At 50.8% G+C, this 20,000-nt stretch overlaps 1 protein-coding gene across 1 annotated transcript in view; it reads right to left on the bottom strand.

Annotated features, from left to right (window-relative positions):
• Positions 1–20,000, bottom strand: part of dtx1 (deltex 1, E3 ubiquitin ligase) — a gene marked incomplete at its 3' end in the record, with an annotated part of 39,607 nt that overhangs the window by 8,231 nt on the left and 11,376 nt on the right. Inside the window, exons 4-6 of the mRNA XM_084468216.1 lie at positions 5,580–6,020; positions 5,416–5,495; positions 5,123–5,343 (exon numbers count right to left, since the gene is read on the bottom strand). Coding sequence (XP_084324342.1) covers positions 5,123–5,343; positions 5,416–5,495; positions 5,580–6,020 — 742 coding nt within the window. The remainder of the gene's footprint in view (positions 1–5,122; positions 5,344–5,415; positions 5,496–5,579; positions 6,021–20,000) is intronic.

The raw sequence follows: 20,000 nt of genomic DNA, 5'->3' as shown, positions 1-20,000 counted from the left end.
TATCACGCCGACAATTTGCGAGTTCACCCGCACACACGTGCACCTACTTGCGCACACTAACTATGTTGCTACGGGTGTATAACACAGCATTAATTAAGATGGCTTTGATCTACGGTGCTATTTGTGAACAGGTTTCGTGTTAATTTATTTAAATGTCATCATCATAACATCCAGACTGTTATACTTCTTACAAGAAAACGTCGAACCTTGGAGAAGAGTCGAGGCACTGCGTCTCTCCCAAGCAACGTCAACAACAACAGAGCGGTACATTCAGGGAAGACCCCGCCGTTCACACTAGTGTCTGTGTACGGTGATACATGAGATTAGCCTCTAGTGCACAGCCCTGAGCTGTGGCGGGCTGTGCAGATCTAGTCCACCCCTCCAGGTCTGCAGGCATCGTCTCCCCTCCTACCGCTTCCCTCCCTCTCTTACACAGCTAAGCTCTGGGACCCTGACTCGACCCACTCAGAACACACACACACACACACACACACACACACCCCTCTCCCTCCATGCCAGAGACCTAACTGCAACTGCAACTGCTCTCTCTCTCTCTCTCTCTCTCTCTCTCTCTCTCTCTCTCTCTCTCTCTCTCTCTCTCTCTCTCTCTCTCTCTCTCTCTCTCTCTCTCTCTCTCTCTCTCTCTCTCTCTCTCTCTCTCTCTCTCTCTCTCTCTCTCTCTCTCTCTCTCTCTCTCCAAATTCAAATCAAAGAAATCAGAGAAAAGTTGTATGACCGGGCTGCTATACATGAGGACGCTTAATCGTACTGAAACATAAATACATACAGCGCTTATATTATGTATTATAACATAATCTATATTTAGATATAAACCAAGCTTTTGGTCTGCTGGACGTTTGGTCCGAGCACGTGTCCTCTTCAGATGTGAGTTCAGTGAGCCAGTCTTGGATCCAGTCCTCTCTGCGTTCCTCTCGCCCTGCCAGCTCCCATCACTCATGCTCCCCCTGACTTGTGTACTCTTCATCACTCTCTTTTGACCCCCTCCCCCTCCTCCTCCTCCTCCTCTTCTTCCTCTCTCCACCTCCTTTTCAGAGGGTCCACTCAAGGGCCAGGGGAACGTCAGAACGGAGCCAAACTCGACCAAGTGAAGCGTACTTCTTGCCCAAAGGGGACCTTTAGTTTATGGCAACATTCCTCAGGATGATGTATCCCCCGAAAGCTTGATTTATTTCTGTGTTTACCATTTAAGACTATCAAACTTGAGCCACGTCTCTTTAATCCTTCAGAGGGGGTTTTAAATCCACATTAGATGACTTGATCAGACCGCCATTCAACATACACACACATCCTCCTCAAACAGAGGTTACTTTAAACAACGCAGAGATGATCACTGTAAAAAAAAAAGGAAAAGAGGAGAGTGGGAGAGAGAGGGAGAAAGAGGGAGGGAGAGAGAGGGAGAGAGATAGAGAGGCAGAGAGAGAGAGGAAGGAAGGAAGGAGAGAGCTGCGTGTGTGTGTGTGTGTGTGTGTGTGTGTGTGTGTGTGTGTGCGGTTTCCCAGCATTGCTTTAATCATAAATGAATGTGTGGTTATGTAGAGCAAGAGGGGGATAGAGAGTGAGAAGGAGAGTGTGGGTGAGAGAGAGGGAGGGGTGAGGGAGGACTGGATCATGCATGGTGCCCCTTATAGGGGATATTAAAGCGGGCTACTAATGGACTCCCCGGTGCACTGGAGCTGCCCTAAAACCCGACTAAATGATTCAGAGAACTTCACAACTGCATCGGTTTGGTTTAGAAATGCCCAACTTATCAAAGCCCTCTGGCCACAGGTCAGAGGGCTGGCTCGGCAACAACCAACGAACAGTTATCCTCGATTAAAAATTGATGTTCAAAAAACGACATGGTGGCTCGGAGATGGATCTTTGTTTTTTGTTGTTTACTACATCTAGAATTGGTAATTCCGTTTTAACAAAGTATGGCTGTCCTGTTTGTGTGGGCCCGCACCAGCAGATGGTGCCACCTGTAATATTTACAGGCAGGAAATTTTTGCTTGAAGGTGCTGTGAGAACAGCGCATGTCCATGGTAAACATATTCCTCAAACTACGGCTTTTTCTTTTCAAGAGTGAAGACACAACACTAAATGATAAGTACGTATACCCTTTGAGTCCTAACTCATCTACATTATATCGTAACATTTAAATTAAATACTGTTCACATGCGTAATACCGGCATTGCATTTTTTCTACTCCAATTGCATTACTACTTACTAATTAATATAATTTCAATCAATTTCATCCGAGTGTAAATGTAACCTCTGCGTTTGTGCCACAAATAGGCTTCTTACACATTCTCTGTACACCCAGCACAAGGCGAGCAGTGAGGTGTGTGGAAACGAGATCTGAAGAGGACTGTGTGGGTTCAGTTGTTCTGTGTGTTTGGTTTTGTGTGCTTTGTGCGCCTGTGTGCCTGTGTGTACCTGTGCGTGCCTGTGTGTGCCTGTGTGTACCTGTGCATGTGTGTGTGTGTGTGTGTGTGTGTGCACTCGTGACCGACCGTGTGCGAGCGAGTTGGTGTTTCTAAAGCATGAGGTTTTCTCCTCGCCGTGCCTGTCTGTCTGTCAGCTAACCGCACTCATCTTGTGTATACAAGCCACTCGCCTGGGAACAAACACCGTCGCCCACAACCCCCCCCGCCCCCCGCCCCCCCCCTTCCATCCGCCACGTCTCTACCAATCGTTCGCTTCTCCTTGCTCTCTCCCTCTCCTCCCTCCCTCTCGACAGAGTCCCCAACCCCCCCGCCTGTAGCCGAGCCCCCCCCCCCCCCCCCCCCCGCCACGCCGCACACAGCACCAGCCCCGCTTCTAACAGAATCTCTCTCAGAATCAGAGATTTCCTCCACTGTGATCGTCTGCTCCTCTGACTCTCTGACGCTCTGGGACTGTTTTCTAAAGCTCTTTGTCTCCGTCTTTCATTGTCACACCACACACAAAAACATAGGGACACACACACACGCGTAAGCACACACACACACACACACACACTCACACACACACACACACACACACACACACACACACAACTCATACGCACACACAAACACAGGTTGCATCCATCGCATTCGCCAATGTCAGCACAAATAACACACGCCTGTTGCTACCTGGACGAAACAAGGTCGCGGCCTGCGTTTAATCACGGCTGCGCCGAACTAGGTCAGCCGGGATGACAAGGAGGCCGCTGCGGGTAAATCACTGACTCGTCACCCATGAGCAACGTGCAGAGAAATACAAAACACAGCACGGTAGCCATGGTGGTGGAGGTCATGATGAGGGGGTGGTAGTGGTCGTAGTCATGGTAACGATAGTGGAGGAGGTCATGATGATGGGGGTGGTAGTGGTGGTAGTCATGGTAACGATAGTGGTGGAGGTCATGATGAGGGGGTGGTAGTGGTGGTAGTCATGGTAACGATAGTGGTGGAGGGCATGATGAGGGGGTGGTAGTGGTGGTAGTCATGGTAACGATAGTGGTGGAGGTCATGATGAGGGGGTGGTAGTGGTGGTAGTCATGGTAACGATAGTGGTGGAGGTCATGATGATGGGGGTGGTAGTGGTGGTAGTCATGGTAACGATAGTGGTGGAGGTCATGATGATGGGGTGGTAGTGGTGGTAGTCATGGTAACGATAGTGGTGGAGGTCATGATGAGGGGGTGGTAGTGGTGGTAGTCATGGTAACGATAGTGGTGGAGGTCATGATGATGGGGGTGGTAGTGGTGGTAGTCATGGTAACGATAGTGGTGGAGGTCATGATGAGGGGGTGGTAGTGGTGGTAGTCATGGTAACGATAGTGGTGGAGGTCATGATGAGGGGGTGGTAGTGGTGGTAGTCATGGTAACGATAGTGGTGGAGGTCATGATGAGGGGGTGGTAGTGGTGGTAGTCATGGTAGTGACGGTACTGGCAATAGAGGCAGTAGTGATAGTAGTCACGTTGCTATCGGTTACAGCGTTGTCTTCTTCTCTATTCTCAGGGTTTGGATCATTCCCAGGACGCGCCGCTCAAGCCCCCATTCCGCCTTGATCCATTATTCATCCCTCCCCTGCGGAGCAGCGCCTCAGCAGCCAATCGGCTTCCTCCCCTCACACACGCTCAGCCCTACACACACTCCCTCCCATCACACTCTCAGCCCTACACACACTCCCTCCCATCACACTCTCAGCCCTACACACACTCTCTCCCCTCACACACGCTCAGCCCTACACACACTCTCTCCCCTCACACACGCTCAGCCCTACACACACTCTCTCCCCTCACACACGCTCAGCCCTACACACACTCCCTCCCATCACACTCTCAGCCCTACACACACTCCCTCCCATCACACTCTCAGCCCTACACTCACTCTCTCCCATCACACTCTCAGCCCCTCACTCTGACTCACACTCTCAGCCCTACACATTCTTACTTTCATCACACTCTCAGCCCCTAACCACACTCTCAATTGTACACATGCAACCTACAATAACTCTGGTGGAGTCTGAACGACACAACTATGCAACCCACACTCACACAACCCTGAGTCAACAAACACACAAAGTACTGAGTCTCGGAAAAAGTTCTGCTTCTGAATAAAACGAATCCACACGTGGACGTGGCTCAACAGGACCCAGCGTTGAGAGCTGGAAATGAAATCCCGTCGCTAATGAATTGGTTCGAAATAATAAATTAAATAAATGTGAAAGGCACCAGAGAGCAGGAGAAGAGCTGCACTGCTTCACGGGTATTGGGGTCAACATAAGCCTGTTATCAAGGAGAAGTGTGGAAGTTCCCCAGCAGTGGATCAGGCGTAGGGGACAGCCAAGCTGAGAGCTCTTACTGCAAAGAATACGTTGTGAATATCGCAGTGAAGGGACGTGAAAAGCAGCGGATAGACAGAGAGACAAAGAAGAAACACAAAAAGACAAAGACAAAATGGAAAGAGGGAAACAAAGACCGAGGATGAAACGGGCCAGACATATTGAGCGCAAGGCTTAGTTGAACGAGGGGGGAGACGAACTGGGAATCGGCTCTCGCCCCAACGAGTGCTAAACGGCTATTCAGGGTACAGGGGTTGCAGGGGTAGAATCCCCCTGTGACTAGAGGCTTTGTGGCCCCGGGGGGGCTGTGATTACCCTGGTGGGACGGCTCCTCTGGGGGCCCCCCCCCCGGAGACTCGCTGTGTGCCCGGTCGGTTCAGGTTGTTCTGCCCGGCGACCGTCAGGGCGTGGTGTCCGTGGGCGGGGGTGAGCCCGGGCATCACAGGGTTGCACGGGAAATTCGCCCGGGACAGGGTGGACTGCGCCTGCTCTGCTTTGGACCGGCCACCTCCACCACCACCTCCTCCACCACCTCCTCCTCCTCCTCCTCCTCCTCCTCCACCTCCTCCTCCTCCACCTCCTCCACCTCCTCCACCTCCTCCGCCCACGCTAATGTTAATGTTGTTGCAGTTCAAGCCGCCCGACGGCGACCACAGCGAGGTCCCGGCGAAGGTGTTGCTCTGCCGCACTGCGGTCAGGGCACCGCCGCCGGCCACCGCCCCCCCGCCGCCGCCGCCGCCGCCGCCGCCGCCGCCGCCGCCGCCGCCGCCGCCGCCGCCGCCGCCGCCGCCGTGCAGCTTGCGGCGCTGCGAGGCCAGGATGGCGTTGGAGGCGATCCGCGTGCTGTTGACCAGGATGCACTGCTGGCAGGAGCAGGGCTGGCCCGAGCTGGCGCCCACGGGCCAGGACTGGGACTTGGGGATGGAGCCCATGATGAGCGGGTGGGCCAGGTCCATGCGCCGCCGCAGCCGCCGCTTGCGCTGGCTCTGGCGGTTGGTCTGCACCATGCTGCCGAAGTCGATGAGGTAGCCGAAGCCCAGCGAGGTCAGGTCCAGCCAGGGGTGCTGCTTCTCGTGGGCGTTCTGGATGGTCACGCAGATCTCCATGTCGTAGGGCGTCCAGGAGCCGCTGTCGTTCTCCCACTCCCACACCACGCCCTTGCCCGGCGCCGACGACGGCTCGTAGAAGTTCCTCTGCACCGGACGCATGGTGCCTGAGGGGGGGGGGAGAGAGGGAGAGAGGGAGAGAGAGGGAGAGAATGGCATGTCAGTGTCACGGACCTGAGAGAGTGCTGTTTCTGGACTGGAGGTCGTGACGCGATTCAACTCCCACGCTGCTGCTGTCATCGCAGGCCCCTACCCTTCATCTCTCTCCAGCAATCAGGACCTCATGCATTAACAGTACAGAGCACAAGGTCACGAACGACGCGTCTAACAGCATCTCTAATTCATGCGTCCGTCGCTTCATCTGTTTTTATCGAGACTCGTCGCAGCTCTCCTCCATCCCCTCCACCTCCGGGACTAAGGAGGTCCTCCGTCCATAGTCACTGCCCCACCGGCGTCTAGACACCATCGGGGGGGGAATCGTCTCCCGGTATACTTCATGGATCCAACGCCCCCCATGAGGAATGATCTGATGGTGTGTGATCTCCAAATGTGTCGTCCATAAATGTGGTGGATCATTTTAAATACCGATCTATCCTCACTGAAGAGCAGTCAGAGGATACCAGAACAGCCTCATCACCTCCCCCCCCCCCCCCCCGGCTCCATGTCAGCCAGGGACCTCCAGGCTCTGCCCTTCCCTCCTCGCCTGCTCCCTCCTCCCCCACCTCATTCAGCGACGGCGGGGGAGGGTTGGGCTGGAGGTTACATGGGGGGCACGCGAACATGTGCACAACGGCGATGGGTAAAATAAAGAAAATGGTCCGCATGCACCTGGTGAACCCCCGCCCCCCCCCCCCCCCCACCCCTTGAGTGAAACCCACCATTGTTGGCACCAGAGCCCCAACTGCAGCAGCAGCCTGACCTTGGGAGGGCTGCTGCAGTCCTCAAGAAGCTCCGTTATATTTGGAAGTGTTGGACGACTCCCTCCACACACACACACACACACACACACACAAACAGAGTCACACAAACACACACACACACACACACACACACACACACACACACACACACACACACACATACACACACGTTTTCCGGTAGATTTGCATTCAGCAATCCGCAGCTTTGATGGTGTGCAGACGAAAACATTGACTCCTCCTGAAGTAGACAGTTATGTGGGTTGATGAAAGGCCCCATCTGGCGTGTTGTTGTTTAAAGCTGTGCAGGTAACCAGTGTGCAGGCTCAGTCTGTACGTAGAGCGTTCTCCGAGGCACGGCGCCAACCCTCAGCGGGTCTTCATCATCAGTGACCAGGAGCCGTCGGAGACGGACCATCTGGTCTCATCTGTAGGATGTTGGTGGATCACTCAAAAGGTTCCAGCGACTATAAACTAGAGGACTCTGTGATGAATGATATCCAGAAAATTACACTGAGGATCACCCGGGTTGTTGACAAGATAAAAATGCAAGATTCTCTATATTAAAATATACAAATATAATAAAAAAAACAACGTTTTGTTTTGTTTATTTGCCAGGTTAATGAAGCAATAAAATGAAGGTTACAAAATGGTGCCGGGTATTTTCAGCTGGTCGCGGTGGACCTCGCTACAGGCTACAGTCACCTGACCTTTATCTCCACAGTTAGCGCCGACCACGGGGGGCTTGGTACGTATCAAAGCCCTCACAGCGGCCTCACCTCCCCCGGGTTCCTCCTGTTGGGAGGCAGGCCGGGTGGTGTGTTTCTGATTCGGAGGCTAATGGTTGGTTGTGAACCACAGTGCCGGGGGAGCCCAGCTCAGCGAGCGCGGTGGAAACGTAGCGAGTGCAAGTGCGGTACGGCACGTTCAGCAGACACAACGGGTCTCTGGAGGGCTTCTGGATCCTTCTCTTGTCTGAAGCGTATTCTGCACCGTTCCAGCAGGGGCCAACGCGTATCCAAGTAAAAGATGGCTGAGCACTTCAAAGGTAAATATGAGCCGACTACGATGTGCGACAATGTCTGATGGGGTGAGATTTTTACACAAAAATAAGAACGCAACGTGTACAGACGAAAGAGTCCCAAGTTCACAACGTCAGAACCAAAAAGAATGCTAAATCCTCTTTATAAACCCAAGCAAAAGGTACATCCTTTCAGCACACTCACAGTCCCTGACTGTGATATACGGCTACGTGCGTGTTTGTGTGTGTGTGTTCCTGCATGCGTGAGTGTGTGTTCCTGCATGTGTGAGTCTGTGAGAGTGTATATTAGCTCCTCTTAGGCCTGCTATGTTCTCATCGACACTCTGTACTTCCTGTCAGGAAACTAAGCGGTGTCCATTTCCTGTTCACCTCCCCCCCCCCCCAAACTGTCGTCTTTCCCTCCATGGTGTCATCCAGCTGTCCTTGCCGTGACTGGGGTGCGGTGGCGCTGCAGGTCTGCACGCTGCTGCTGAGCGTGATGCATGGTGGTGCCGGGGGCCACAGCGAGGGCCCTCAAAGCCCCAAACGTCACACAGGAGGCCAGCCCCCGACGGGGCACAGCTCTGCCTGGTTACATCTCATCAGTATTGGGGAGAGTGTCTCTGTCTCTCCCTCTCTCACTTCCTCACCCTCTCTCTCACACACTGCTTCCTCTGGACCTGAGCAAAAGGTTAAAGGTGAAGCATGCACCACATGATGCAGTGACTTCCTGCTCTGGGCCTGGGAGAAAGCCCTGGAAAAGGGATGTCAGGCAGATGAGCTCTTTTAAGTGCACAGCTGTGATCGTTGTGGAGCAAATAATAATCCAACGTGTAAAGGTATAGGTCATTCCTGCATATTTTATTATCCCCATTTTAATATTGATAATAACAATAACAATAATTAACAATATATGAATTGAACATACTAGGTCCAATCTGTCTTACATTTTCACTGTTGCAGATAGGGCTACTCGAATAACAGGCAATAGCACATCAGTTCCTTGAAGAACATGACCTTTACTAATGAGATGTGGTAACTACGCTGTAGTGAACGCTCAGATGCTGGATCAGCGTCTTCAGGGAGTACAGACTAAGAGAGCGAAGATGTGGTGTCAAGTCCAGGATGTTATGATGACTCTGTTGCAGAGTTTGTAATAGTGTATTGACACATTCAATACAATTCCTGATGAGTGATTTCATACTTCTCTTTTAAACCATGCGCAAACACGGATCTTCTCATAAACAGAGCCAGCGGCTAAATGTTTTCCAGCGGCTCTGACACCACGGAGGTGGGGGGATCTGAGCTGAGTAAAACAGCCGAGCAGAAATGATTGGCTGGACGATCTAAAAACTATCTAAAACCCATGCCACAAGCCATTAAAAAGAAAACACCTGAGAAAGTCTCCAACACACGGATGTATTAAATAATTCACACCCACTAATCATAATAAAAAATTTGCTTCACCTTAAAGGCCAATTTCCACCAGAACCGTCTCGGAAGCGTCACGGCAGTAAAACGTTTGCCGAAGACAATAGAAACCATTATGGTCAATGTAGGCTATTCCACTGGATACGGTTGCGGCACGGAACCGTCCCCAAACCGGCACTTTGTTTTCGGCAAGCTGACCATATCTCAGCCAGAACGTGTCCGGACCGCTTCTAGTGGGGATTGCGGTACGGAACACAGCCGCTTCGCTGCCGTTACCGCTTCCGAGACGGATCTGGTGGAAAGTGGCCTTAAGTGTAAACGCACCTTCAAAGGCAGCCATTGCCCACATTACGCACTCTGTCACTCAGGACCACCACCACGAGCGACGGCCCCCCCCCGCTCCCCCACCCAACCACTGATCCGAGAGGTGAATCTTCTCATAAACAGAGCCAGCGGCTAAATGTTTTCCAGCGGCTCTGACATAGGGATGTCACGATACCAGAAATTTAGTAGTCGATACCAATACCAGTGAAATTCCACGATTCTCGATACCACGGTCAAATACAAAACAATAAATCCCATGTACTTCAACATACACTCATTTATTAAAAACATTTAAACATTACAAAAAACAGTGGCACTCGCATGTAGCCTTCAAGTAATGAATAAAAAGAAACCACTATTAACATTACAAAAAAAGAACAGTGGCATGTAGCGTTCAAGTAATATATTTTTTTAAATACGCGCTGCAAGCAGGCAGTCATGCAGCTATGCGGCTCGCGTTTACACTTGTGTGCATGGCGGGGTTTAAAACATAACTTCCAACCTAATATTAAGTAGCCTAATATAACGCAGGTGCGCAAGGCAGCCACAGGAGACGCCAACATTGTTTTCAACCGCTCGGTACCGCGCCGTATTAATTACCACGTTTTGAAAAGAAAAAGTATTTGAAGCGAATAAGCAACGCTGTTTTTGATTTGTTTATTTTGTTTTGAACGAATAGTTTTGGATGCATGCATCGGCTTTGAGTTGGTTTGTTACTTTGAAATCGCATACGCTCGCAACACACACACGCATACGCACGCACACATTCACCGCCGCACCCACTACAACCTGCCGGTCTTCAATCAAAACAACAATCAAGTAAGTGATGCCGAACGCAGTCGTACCATGCGTGTTTAGAAGCGCAACATTGAAACGGGTCCCGTCTGAAACAGTCACGCGGCGCAGCATTGCAAACGCAAAGTACTTCCAGACACGACTCTTGCTATTCTTTTTATCGACGAGTCGAGGCGGAGCCGTCGCACTCACTGCAGCTGCAGTTGCCGTCTTCCATGTTCCCGTGTAGGTGTATATGCTGCCCACGTGATGTCCGGAGGAATTGCATCCTCGATACCTACGGTACTAAGAAAAACGAGTACCGTCACGTTTTTAGAATTTTGGTATCGACTTGGTACCGAAGTATCGGTTCTCGTGACAGGAGGTGGGGATCTGAGCTGAGTAAAACAGCCGAGCAGAAATGATTGGCTGGACGATCTAAAAACTATCTAAAACCCATGCCACAAGCCATTAAAAAGAAAACACCTGAGAAAGTGACAAACAAAACAATTCATAAAAGTGGTTGAATGTGCTTTCGTCAATAACTAAAAATAATCCATATCCTAGCCAATTTGAATAAGCGTGCACACGCACATATATGTGCACATCACATGCACATATTTGGATTCAATTCACTCAATTCACCCAGGGAAATACTCACAATGTCACAATATTAGACACTAACCCAATAAAGGGCACACAGGTTTGTTCACTAATGAACGTGTTGTTTAGTCAAAGTCTTGTTTGAACGGCTGTGAACTTGACCGGCTGTCCAATCAACACTGAGATAAGCTTCGTGCACCAATCAGATTCATTTTACACAGCTCCATGGAAACGCATATGACACACCCGGTTTTCCAATACTCAGCCATCTGCTGGAGTCAAAGTCGTTCACTTGGTTAACCTTACACATTTGACCAGAATACGTTCACCTGTTCATCTCTGTGGCTGTCACAGTGTTTTGTCATGAGAATAGTTCAAGCAGTGTGAGAGAGTGAGGCTAAGGGTGAGGCTGAAGTGAGGCTGAAGGTGATAGTTAGGCGAAGGGTGAGAGAGTGAGGCTGAGGCTGAGAGAGTGAGGCTGAGGTGAGAGAGTGAGGCTGAGGTGAGAGTGAGGCTGAGGGTGAGAGAGTGAGGCTGAGGTGAGAGTTAGGCTGAGGGTGAGAGAGTGAGGCTGAGGGTGAGAGTGAGGCTGAGTGTGAGAGAGAGTGAGGCTGAGGGTGAGAGAGAGTGAGGCTGAGTGTGAGAGAGTGAGGCTGAGGGTGAGAGAGTGAGGCTTAGGGTAAGAGAGAGTGAGGCTGAGGGTGAGAGAGTGAGGCTGAGGGTGAGAGAGTGAGGCTGAGGGTGAGAGAGTGAGGCTGAGGGTGAGAGAGAGTGAGGCTGAGTGTGAGAGAGAGTGAGGCTGAGGTGAGAGAGAGTGAGGCTGAGTGTGAGAGAGAGTGAGGCTGAGGTGAGAGAGAGTGAGGCTGAGGGTGAGAGAGTGAAGCTGAGGGTGAGAGAGTGAGGGTGAGAGAGTGAGGCTGAGAGAGTGAGGCTGAGGGTGAGAGAGTGAGGCTGAGGGTGAGAGAGAGTCAGGCTGAGGGTGAGAGAGAGTCAGGCTGAGTGTGAGAGAGTGAGGCTGAGTGTGAGAGAGAGTGAGGCTGAGGGTGAGAGAGTGAGGCTTAGGGTAAGAGAGAGTGAGGCTGAGGGTGAGAGAGTGAGGCTGAGGTGAGAGTGAGGCTGAGGGTGAGAGAGTGAGGCTGAGGCTGAGAGAATGAGGCTGAGGGTGAGAGAGAGTGAGGCTGAGAGAGTGAGGCTTAGGGTAAGAGAGAGTGAGGCTGAGGCTGAGAGAATGAGGCTGAGGCTGAGAGAATGAGGCTGAGGGTGAGAGAGAGTGAGAGTGAGGCTGAGAGAGTGAGGCTTAGGGTAAGAGAGAGTGAGGCTGAGGGTGAGAGAGAGTGAGGCTGAGGGTGAGAGAGAGTGAGGCTGAGTGTGAGAGAGAGTGAGGCTGAGGGTGAGAGAGAGGCTGAGGGTGAGAGAGAGTGAGGCTGAGGGTGAGAGAGAGTGAGGCTGAGTGTGAGAGAGAGTGAGGCTGAGGGTGAGAGAGAGTGAGGCTGAGTGTGAGAGAGTGAGGCTGAGTGTGAGAGAGTGAGGCTTAGGGTAAGAGAGAGTGAGGCTGAGGGTGAGAGAGAGTGAGGCTGAGGGTGAGAGAGAGTGAGGCTGAGGGTGAGAGAGTGAGGCTGAGGGTGAGAGAGAGTGAGGCTGAGTGTGAGAGAGAGTGAGGCTGAGTGTGAGAGAGAGTGAGGCTGAGGTGAGAGAGAGTGAGGCTGAGGTGAGAGAGTGAGGCTGAGGGTGAGAGAGTGAAGCTGAGGGTGAGAGAGTGAGGCTGAGAGAGTGAGGCTGAGAGGGTGAGGCTGAGGGTGAGAGAGTGAGGCTGAGTGTGAGAGAGAGTGAGGCTGAGGGTGAGAGAGAGTGAGGCTGAGGGTGAGAGAGAGTGAGGCTGAGAGAGAGTGAGGCTGAGGGTGAGAGAGAGTGAGGGTGAGAGAGAGCGAGGCTGAGGGTGAGAGAGAGTGAGGCTGAGGGTGAGAGAGTGAGGCTGAGGGTGAGAGAGAGTGAGGCTGAGGGTGAGAGAGAGTGAGGCTGAGGGTGAGAGAGAGTGAGGCTGAGGGTGAGAGAGAGTGAGGCTGAGGGTGAGAGAGAGTGAGGCTGAGGGTGAGAGAGAGTGAGGCTGAGGGTATCCACACCCTGATGTTCAGAGTAGTGGCTCCTGTCAGTCCCTGTCCTCTGAATCCTTCCCCAGCGCAGGCTCAGTTGCTGCTGCTGTTAAGAAACTAAGATTTAAGAACTCAACTTTAAAACAATTCTTATTGCAAAATATTGTATAGATGATAACCAAAAATGTAAATATCAAATTCACAAAAGTACCTTTTGTAGCGCTGAAGCAACATTTAATGACAATATTTTAAATCAGCCTCACGCAGCAGTCATCCAGCGAGAGCAGTGTGCAGCCTGTTAGTCTGTCTCGGTTAAACCAACACCTCCGTTGTCCCGGGGGAAGACTTTCAAGAGCGCACGTCGCCGCCAGCGACTTCAACTATAGCACATCCCCCCCATGCTACCTGACCATCATTACAAGGGCGATAATCAAATAATAAAGTAATAATGTGCAAGATAATGAAAGGAAACGCAAGGGAGAGGTTATTTCTCCGGCGAACATGGAGACACATTTCCAGAGAGAGGACTATGCGTGTGTTTTTCCAGACCCGTCCTTTACCCTGCGGGCGTCATCACAGCCCTCGCTCTCTCATCTCCTTGTCACGTCATCCCTCTCCCTCTCTCCTCACTGCCTCCTCCACCCCACTTCCTCCTCCCTCTCTCCTCACTGCCTCCTCCACCCCACTTCCCCCTCACACTCTCCCCCCCTCCCCCTCCCCCTCTGACCACAGACGGATGCTCTCTCCCTGGCTGCTGGCCAAGGCTGTCTTCACTTCCTTTTACATCGAACAGCGATTATTCAAAACGAATAATCTCAACCAATAACAACGATTATTCGTTGCGATTTTTTTCCTACGTTAATAAAATAATTACAAATCATGGAGCTGAATGAGTCTGTACTTGTACGTAAAATGCAAAAAAAGCAACATTCATTTTAATCGCATCAAGATCAATTTTTTACAGCTCTAGTAGCGAATAAATCAGTTAAACCAATCACAATCAGGTATCTGTGTCATGGTCGCCATGGTTAATGTACATGTTGTAGGACATGGCAGAAGTAACAGCCTATTTATGTTTCTCAATGCAGTGCTCTTACTGATGCCAAAGTGGTAAACTTTTAGAAACCTATAATTATCGCTATCTGTTATGTGATCACATCATTTATGTATTGATTATTCATCTAGATAGCAATCAACTCTACAAGCCGATGTTTACTTGCACTTGTACGTGACTATAGGTTGCTTTTGACAACATTTGTTTTGGATACAAACTTTCTTCAGAGTGATGGCCATCTTTTAGTTATCAAACAGGGAAACAACCTCAATAACTAACGTCTCCAAAACACGGATGTATTAAATAATTCACACCCACTAATCATAATAAAAAATTTGCTTCACCTTAAAGGCCAATTTCCACCAGAACCGTCTCGGAAGCGTCACGGCAGTAAAACGTTTGCCGAAGACAATAGAAACCATTATAGTCATCCTCCTCATCCTCATCCTCATCCGCTTATCCGGGGTCGGGTCGCGGGGGCAGCAGCTCAAGCAGGGGGCCCCAGACTTCCCTTTCCCATTATGGTCAATGTAGGCTATTCCACTGGATACGGTTGCGGCACGGAACCGTCCCCAAACCGGCACTTTGTTTTCGGGAAGCTGACCATATCTCAGCCAGAACATGTCCGGACCGCTTCTAGTGGGGATTGCAGTACGGAACACAGCCGCTTCGCTGCCGTTACCGCTTCCGAGACGGATCTGGTGGAAAGTGGCCTTAAGTGTAAACGCACCTTCAAAGGCAGCCATTGCCCCCCGCTCCCCCACCCAACCACTGATCCGAGGGGTGAGTCCGCTGTCGTAAGAAGGAGAGGTCACATGGCCTCGTGGCTCCATCTCTCTCATGGGGGCACGTGGAGGTTGGAGGTGGGGGGGGGGGGGGGGGGGAGCCGTTCAGATCGAGCCCTCACATGCCCTGGTAATTGACAATCTCGGGGCCACCGAAAGCCAATTAAAACGCAGCACCGGCGTGCTTACAGGAGGAGCAGAAAGGTCAGTGACAGGTGCGCTCGCTCTCCCGGCCGCTCTGCGTCCTGGTATTTGTATTTAAAGCCTTTTAATCATGTGCTCTGTTGTCACGGCGAGCCGCAACGTCGGAGGAGTAGGACCGGTCAGGACCGGTCAGAACCGGAGATTATCAGCAGGAAGGCCTCGTTTGTTATTACCCAGGAATGCATTTTTTAGAAGACTGCTGCAGCACTGCCGAGATGTTATTTTGTTTTTGTACATGTCATCAAAGTCCCGTACAATGGATGCCAAGTATTAATGTATGCCATGTATTAACCAAAATATTGGTATTTTCAGCTAGGCTTGGCATTTATGCTCAAAAGCTGTATAAGCTTTCTTGGCGCTGGTAATTGGTGACACGCAGCAGCAGTGTGTGAGAGTGCAGTTTTCGTCTGACAAACTATGGTTTTTAACCTTTTTTTTTTTTTTAACCTTGAAAAAGTCCTGAGCAATAAAAAGTAATTTCCTAGCACAGTGATGCAAATTAAAGATAGCGGTACAATTAAAGGGTTTGAGATGACCCTTATGCCATCTTAAAATGATGGCGGGCTAAGGCTCTTGTATGAAATATGTCCCTCAAGCTGAAGTCAGCATCATAATCATAATTTTTGCCTTGGCTCAACTTTAGCATCCGAGAAAGTGTGTAAGCAGCCGTTTTCTTTTACCAATCTCAGCGATCAAGGCCTTGTTCACGCTGCTCATTAGCTTTTGATTTTAGAGAAAATCCTTTTGAGCCCTTGGCTACAAAACATGACTGCGTGTGTTAATTATTATCCACGCATGAATAGGTATCCTTAGATCTCTGCAACACTAATCCTCCTCCGCAAACGAACGCAGTGAACGCGGTGAATATCATAACAGAAACAACCGCACAAGCTGGTTAAATAACAGAAGTGCATTTGATGTTCTCCACAAAGAGCAATGCTCCCTAGAATGAGCAGATTGTTACTGAATACTAATAAATACTCATCATATCAAAGCGGTGGAGGAAACATCTGTTTCCATATTACTGCAGACTCGTCAGTGAGATCAGAGCGTTGTGTAACAGCGAGGCGAAGGTGTGGGGGTGACTGGTCCATCCCGACTGCCCCCTTGGCCTCTCACACCAAACACACCCTGCTCGGATCATGAAAGGCGGGGCCTACCGCAGCCCGCCGCTACATCAAAGATGGAGGATCTCTGCAGATCTGTGAGCACATTATCTGCTCCTTAGCGTCCAGCGGGAGATCACAGGGCAGAATAACTGAAGGTGACAGCGTGACATTAAGCCAGCTTTAACGGTATTACGGCATAGAAGAATCCCCGGCTCTCTTCCCCATCTTCCTTTCACAGAGTCCCCTTAGGGGGGATCCCTCCTGGACTGGGGTGACTCTGGGCCCCGGCAGGAACGCCGTTCTTCCGAGTGAGCCGCGGTGCTGAGCAGAGACCCTCGTCCTTGAAGGACCCCCCCCCCCCCCCCCGTCTCGCCCGGCCGAGATGACGGATGAACAGCAGAGCTACAGAAATGAAGAAGGGGTGGAGAGGTGGAGGGGGCTGAGCGGAGGTGAAGAGGGGGGGAGGAGAAGGAGAGAAGCACAGGAGGAGAGGAGAGGGAGCCGGATTGGGGGAGGGAGGGAGGGAGGGAGGGAGGGAGGGCGGTATGGATTGAGAGCCTGAGATGTAATGAGACGTGTCTGGTGGAGCGTCAGAGCTCTGGACTGAGACGGTCCGGATCAGATCACAACAGGAACGCTTTTATTGCACCACTGCAAATAACAGGCAACTTAGTGAGTAAATCCCCCCCCCACACACACACACACACACACACGACACACACACCTTCCCACAAATGATTACCAACCCTTTCGACACACACTCCTGCACTTTTCCCCACCCGTACCCATCTCCGCCCGGGGAGCTTGGCCACTTAGCATTAACTTGTGCAACGCTTGCAGTTATAGCAGGCAGCAGGAAATCGGTGGAAAATAAACTTAAGTCTGTGCTAACTGGCAGCTCCTGCACTGCGGTGATGCAACAGAAGCCCCAGCAGCGTCCCGACGTGGGGGCCGGCAGGACTATTCTGAGGAGCCTCCGCCTGGATCCCCACATTGTGACTCACGCTGTGCAGCTCAGTGTGCAGAGCACAGGTAGCTGGGTGCGTGTGTGTGCATGCACCCTTTGTTTGGTGTGTTTGTGTATGTGTGTGTGTGTGTGTGTGTGTGTGTGTGTGTGTGTGTATGTGTTTATGAGTGTGTATGTGTGTGTGTGTGTGTGTGTGTGTATGTGTTTGAGTGTGTGTGTGTGTGTGTGTGTGTGTGTGTTTATGTGTGTGTGTGTGTGTGTATGTGTATGTGTGTGTGTGTGTGTGTGTGTGTGTTTATGTGCGCGCGTGTCCTTCACTCGTGATTGAATGTGCACGCGGCTTTGTTTGTTTGTCTTCAGATCACGCGTAGGTAGGTACAACTCGCGCCCCAGGGACTACAGATGAACGTCGCTTGGAGCTCTCTCTGCTGCAGTAATGCGCGGGACTTGTGGCACTGTCCCTTACTAAAACATGAGCGAGAGATGCGCACAACAAGTCATGCATGTGTGTGCACGTGTGCATGACTGCCTCCACTCCTGGCTCCATCCATCCTTGTTACCATCTCAGTGCCGTGCCTCATTAGCATCCCGCCGCGGGGTCTACCACGCCATCCGGGCAGGACACACACAGACACACACAGACACACACCAAACACACACACACACACACACACACACACACACACACACACACACACACACACACACACACACACCAAGTGTGTCTTTAGGCATACGTGTTTGTGCGTTTGTGTGTTTGTGCGTGTGTATGTGTTCTTGGGTGTGTGTGTGTGTGTGCGTTTGTGTGTGTGAGTGAATTCAAATCAATATATGTATGTATAGCCCCTTTCACACATGCAGTTTTACCCTGCAAAGTTCTGGAACATTTCCTGCGTGGAGACATGTGTGAATGGAAACAGGGATCAATAATCCAAGAAATCGGTACCGGCAATTTGCCTACTAAAGACCTGGTAACGTCTCCGGATCACTGCCTGTACGGGCTGTGTTGTGGATCAAAGCGGTCACATCGCGTCTAGAGCCACGCAAAGGGTGACTTCCATCTGATGTAAGACTCTCTCGCGTAAACAAACCAATCACAAGACTCCGCTGAGGGTGTGCATGACATCGGTGAGTGTTTGTGTTAACGCGCCAATGTTTATCGGGTGATTCCATCGGGTGATTCAGTGATATCAATACAGCTTCTTTTCTTTGAAAACAAGCTCATTTTTTTCTATAATTTCTGGGAAGAGCACCTCTCAGCTTTGCATTCCAGCCGTTTGCTTGACTGTCCCTTTGCCCATCCATTCCATTCCAGAGTTGCTTTGCCAGGTGTGAGCGGCCACAAGACGGAAATGGTCCTGAACGGAGCTGTGATGTGTGAATAGTGGAAATCACTACCGGTGCCTGCAATGTTACCCCAGCAATTCACCAGGAACTATGTGTGAGAGGGGCTTGTGTGTGTGTGTGTGTGTGTGTGTGTGTGTGTGTGTGTGTGTCAGAGAGTGAGAGAGTGAGAGAGTAAATGAGTGAGTGAGTGTGTGCAATTTATATCACAATCAGTCAGTATGAACATGAGCTTGGGAGAACGTAAATAGGCAGCCCATGTGATAAAACGTCTCTGTGAAGAAAATGTGCAATTTGAACTAATAATATTGCATCATAGAAATATGTTGCAGAAAGAAATAAAAATAATCTTGATTGGCTTATAAAGTACAGTAGTAGTACATTATTAACACGTTGCAGCAGAATGCAGAATCAATGTGGTGTCAGCTGGAGGTGTGTCTGTGACTGGAAACACCAGACAGCGATGAACAGGTATGTGGCTTTTAACCTCCTCGTGTGTCAGTCACTGCCGCCGACGCTGAAGGAAGACTCTGTGGTCACATCAGACAAAGGCCTGTCGCTCCGTCAACAGCCCGACATCAGCTCGCACTCCCGTGTCTGACGTCAAGTGAAACCACGTCTAATGGAGCCCGGTTGCAGTGCTCTTCATGTCCTTTATCTACGTCTCCTCATTCTCTTGATGCATGCTTACATTAATAAGATGTCACTTGGGCCCAGTGTTTGGCCTGTAAGGGGGACCCTGCTAGGAAGGCTACTACTGCTTACTGGAATTTTAGGGTGAATGGGACTAACACTCAGACTAACTCTCTCTGAACAGTCCTTCTGTTCCAGACTAACTCTCTCTGAACAGTCCTTCATGTTCCAGACTAACTCTCTCTGAACAGTCCTTCTGTTCCAGACTAACGCTCTCTGAACAGTCCTTCATGTTCCAGACTAACTCTCTCTGAACAGTCCTTTCTACCCATGCTAACGCTCTCTGAACAGTCCTTCCTACCGGGCCTAACGCTCTCTGAACGGTCCTTCCACGTTCCTCATAGGCTCATGAGGGAGATCCAAAAGGCCATCATGTTGAATTGAAGAAAGAGAAGAGGCTCCCAGACCGCAGTAGCTCGTTCCTCCCCAACAGGCCCCCCTGCTGCTCTGCCAGTGGATGTGAGTTTGCGGGTTGCTGCTGCGCCGCTGAGAAGCAGTTGAGTCATTGCGTGTGGGCAGATGCTTTCCTGGTCGTCAGGGCGGTTGCTGATGGATCAGTCGAAGGACACGCCGCTTATTTGTGCACAGAACTGCACAGACTAATGCTTTGTGCTTTCTGGTGAGACAAATGACGACGATAACAGACGAGCAAGTGTTCAATATTTTTCATCCTAACTTCCTCTGATCATGTGCGAGTAACGCGTGATCCTCCAGCGAGGCGGTGGACATACGCCACAACATCTCACACATGATTGTTATTCTGCTAAGTCC

This window comes from Micromesistius poutassou (assembly GCF_964030765.1).
Source record: "Micromesistius poutassou genome assembly, chromosome: 5".
Taxonomy (NCBI): Eukaryota; Metazoa; Chordata; class Actinopteri; order Gadiformes; family Gadidae; genus Micromesistius; species Micromesistius poutassou.
This window is presented reverse-complemented; position numbering and strand designations above follow the sequence as displayed.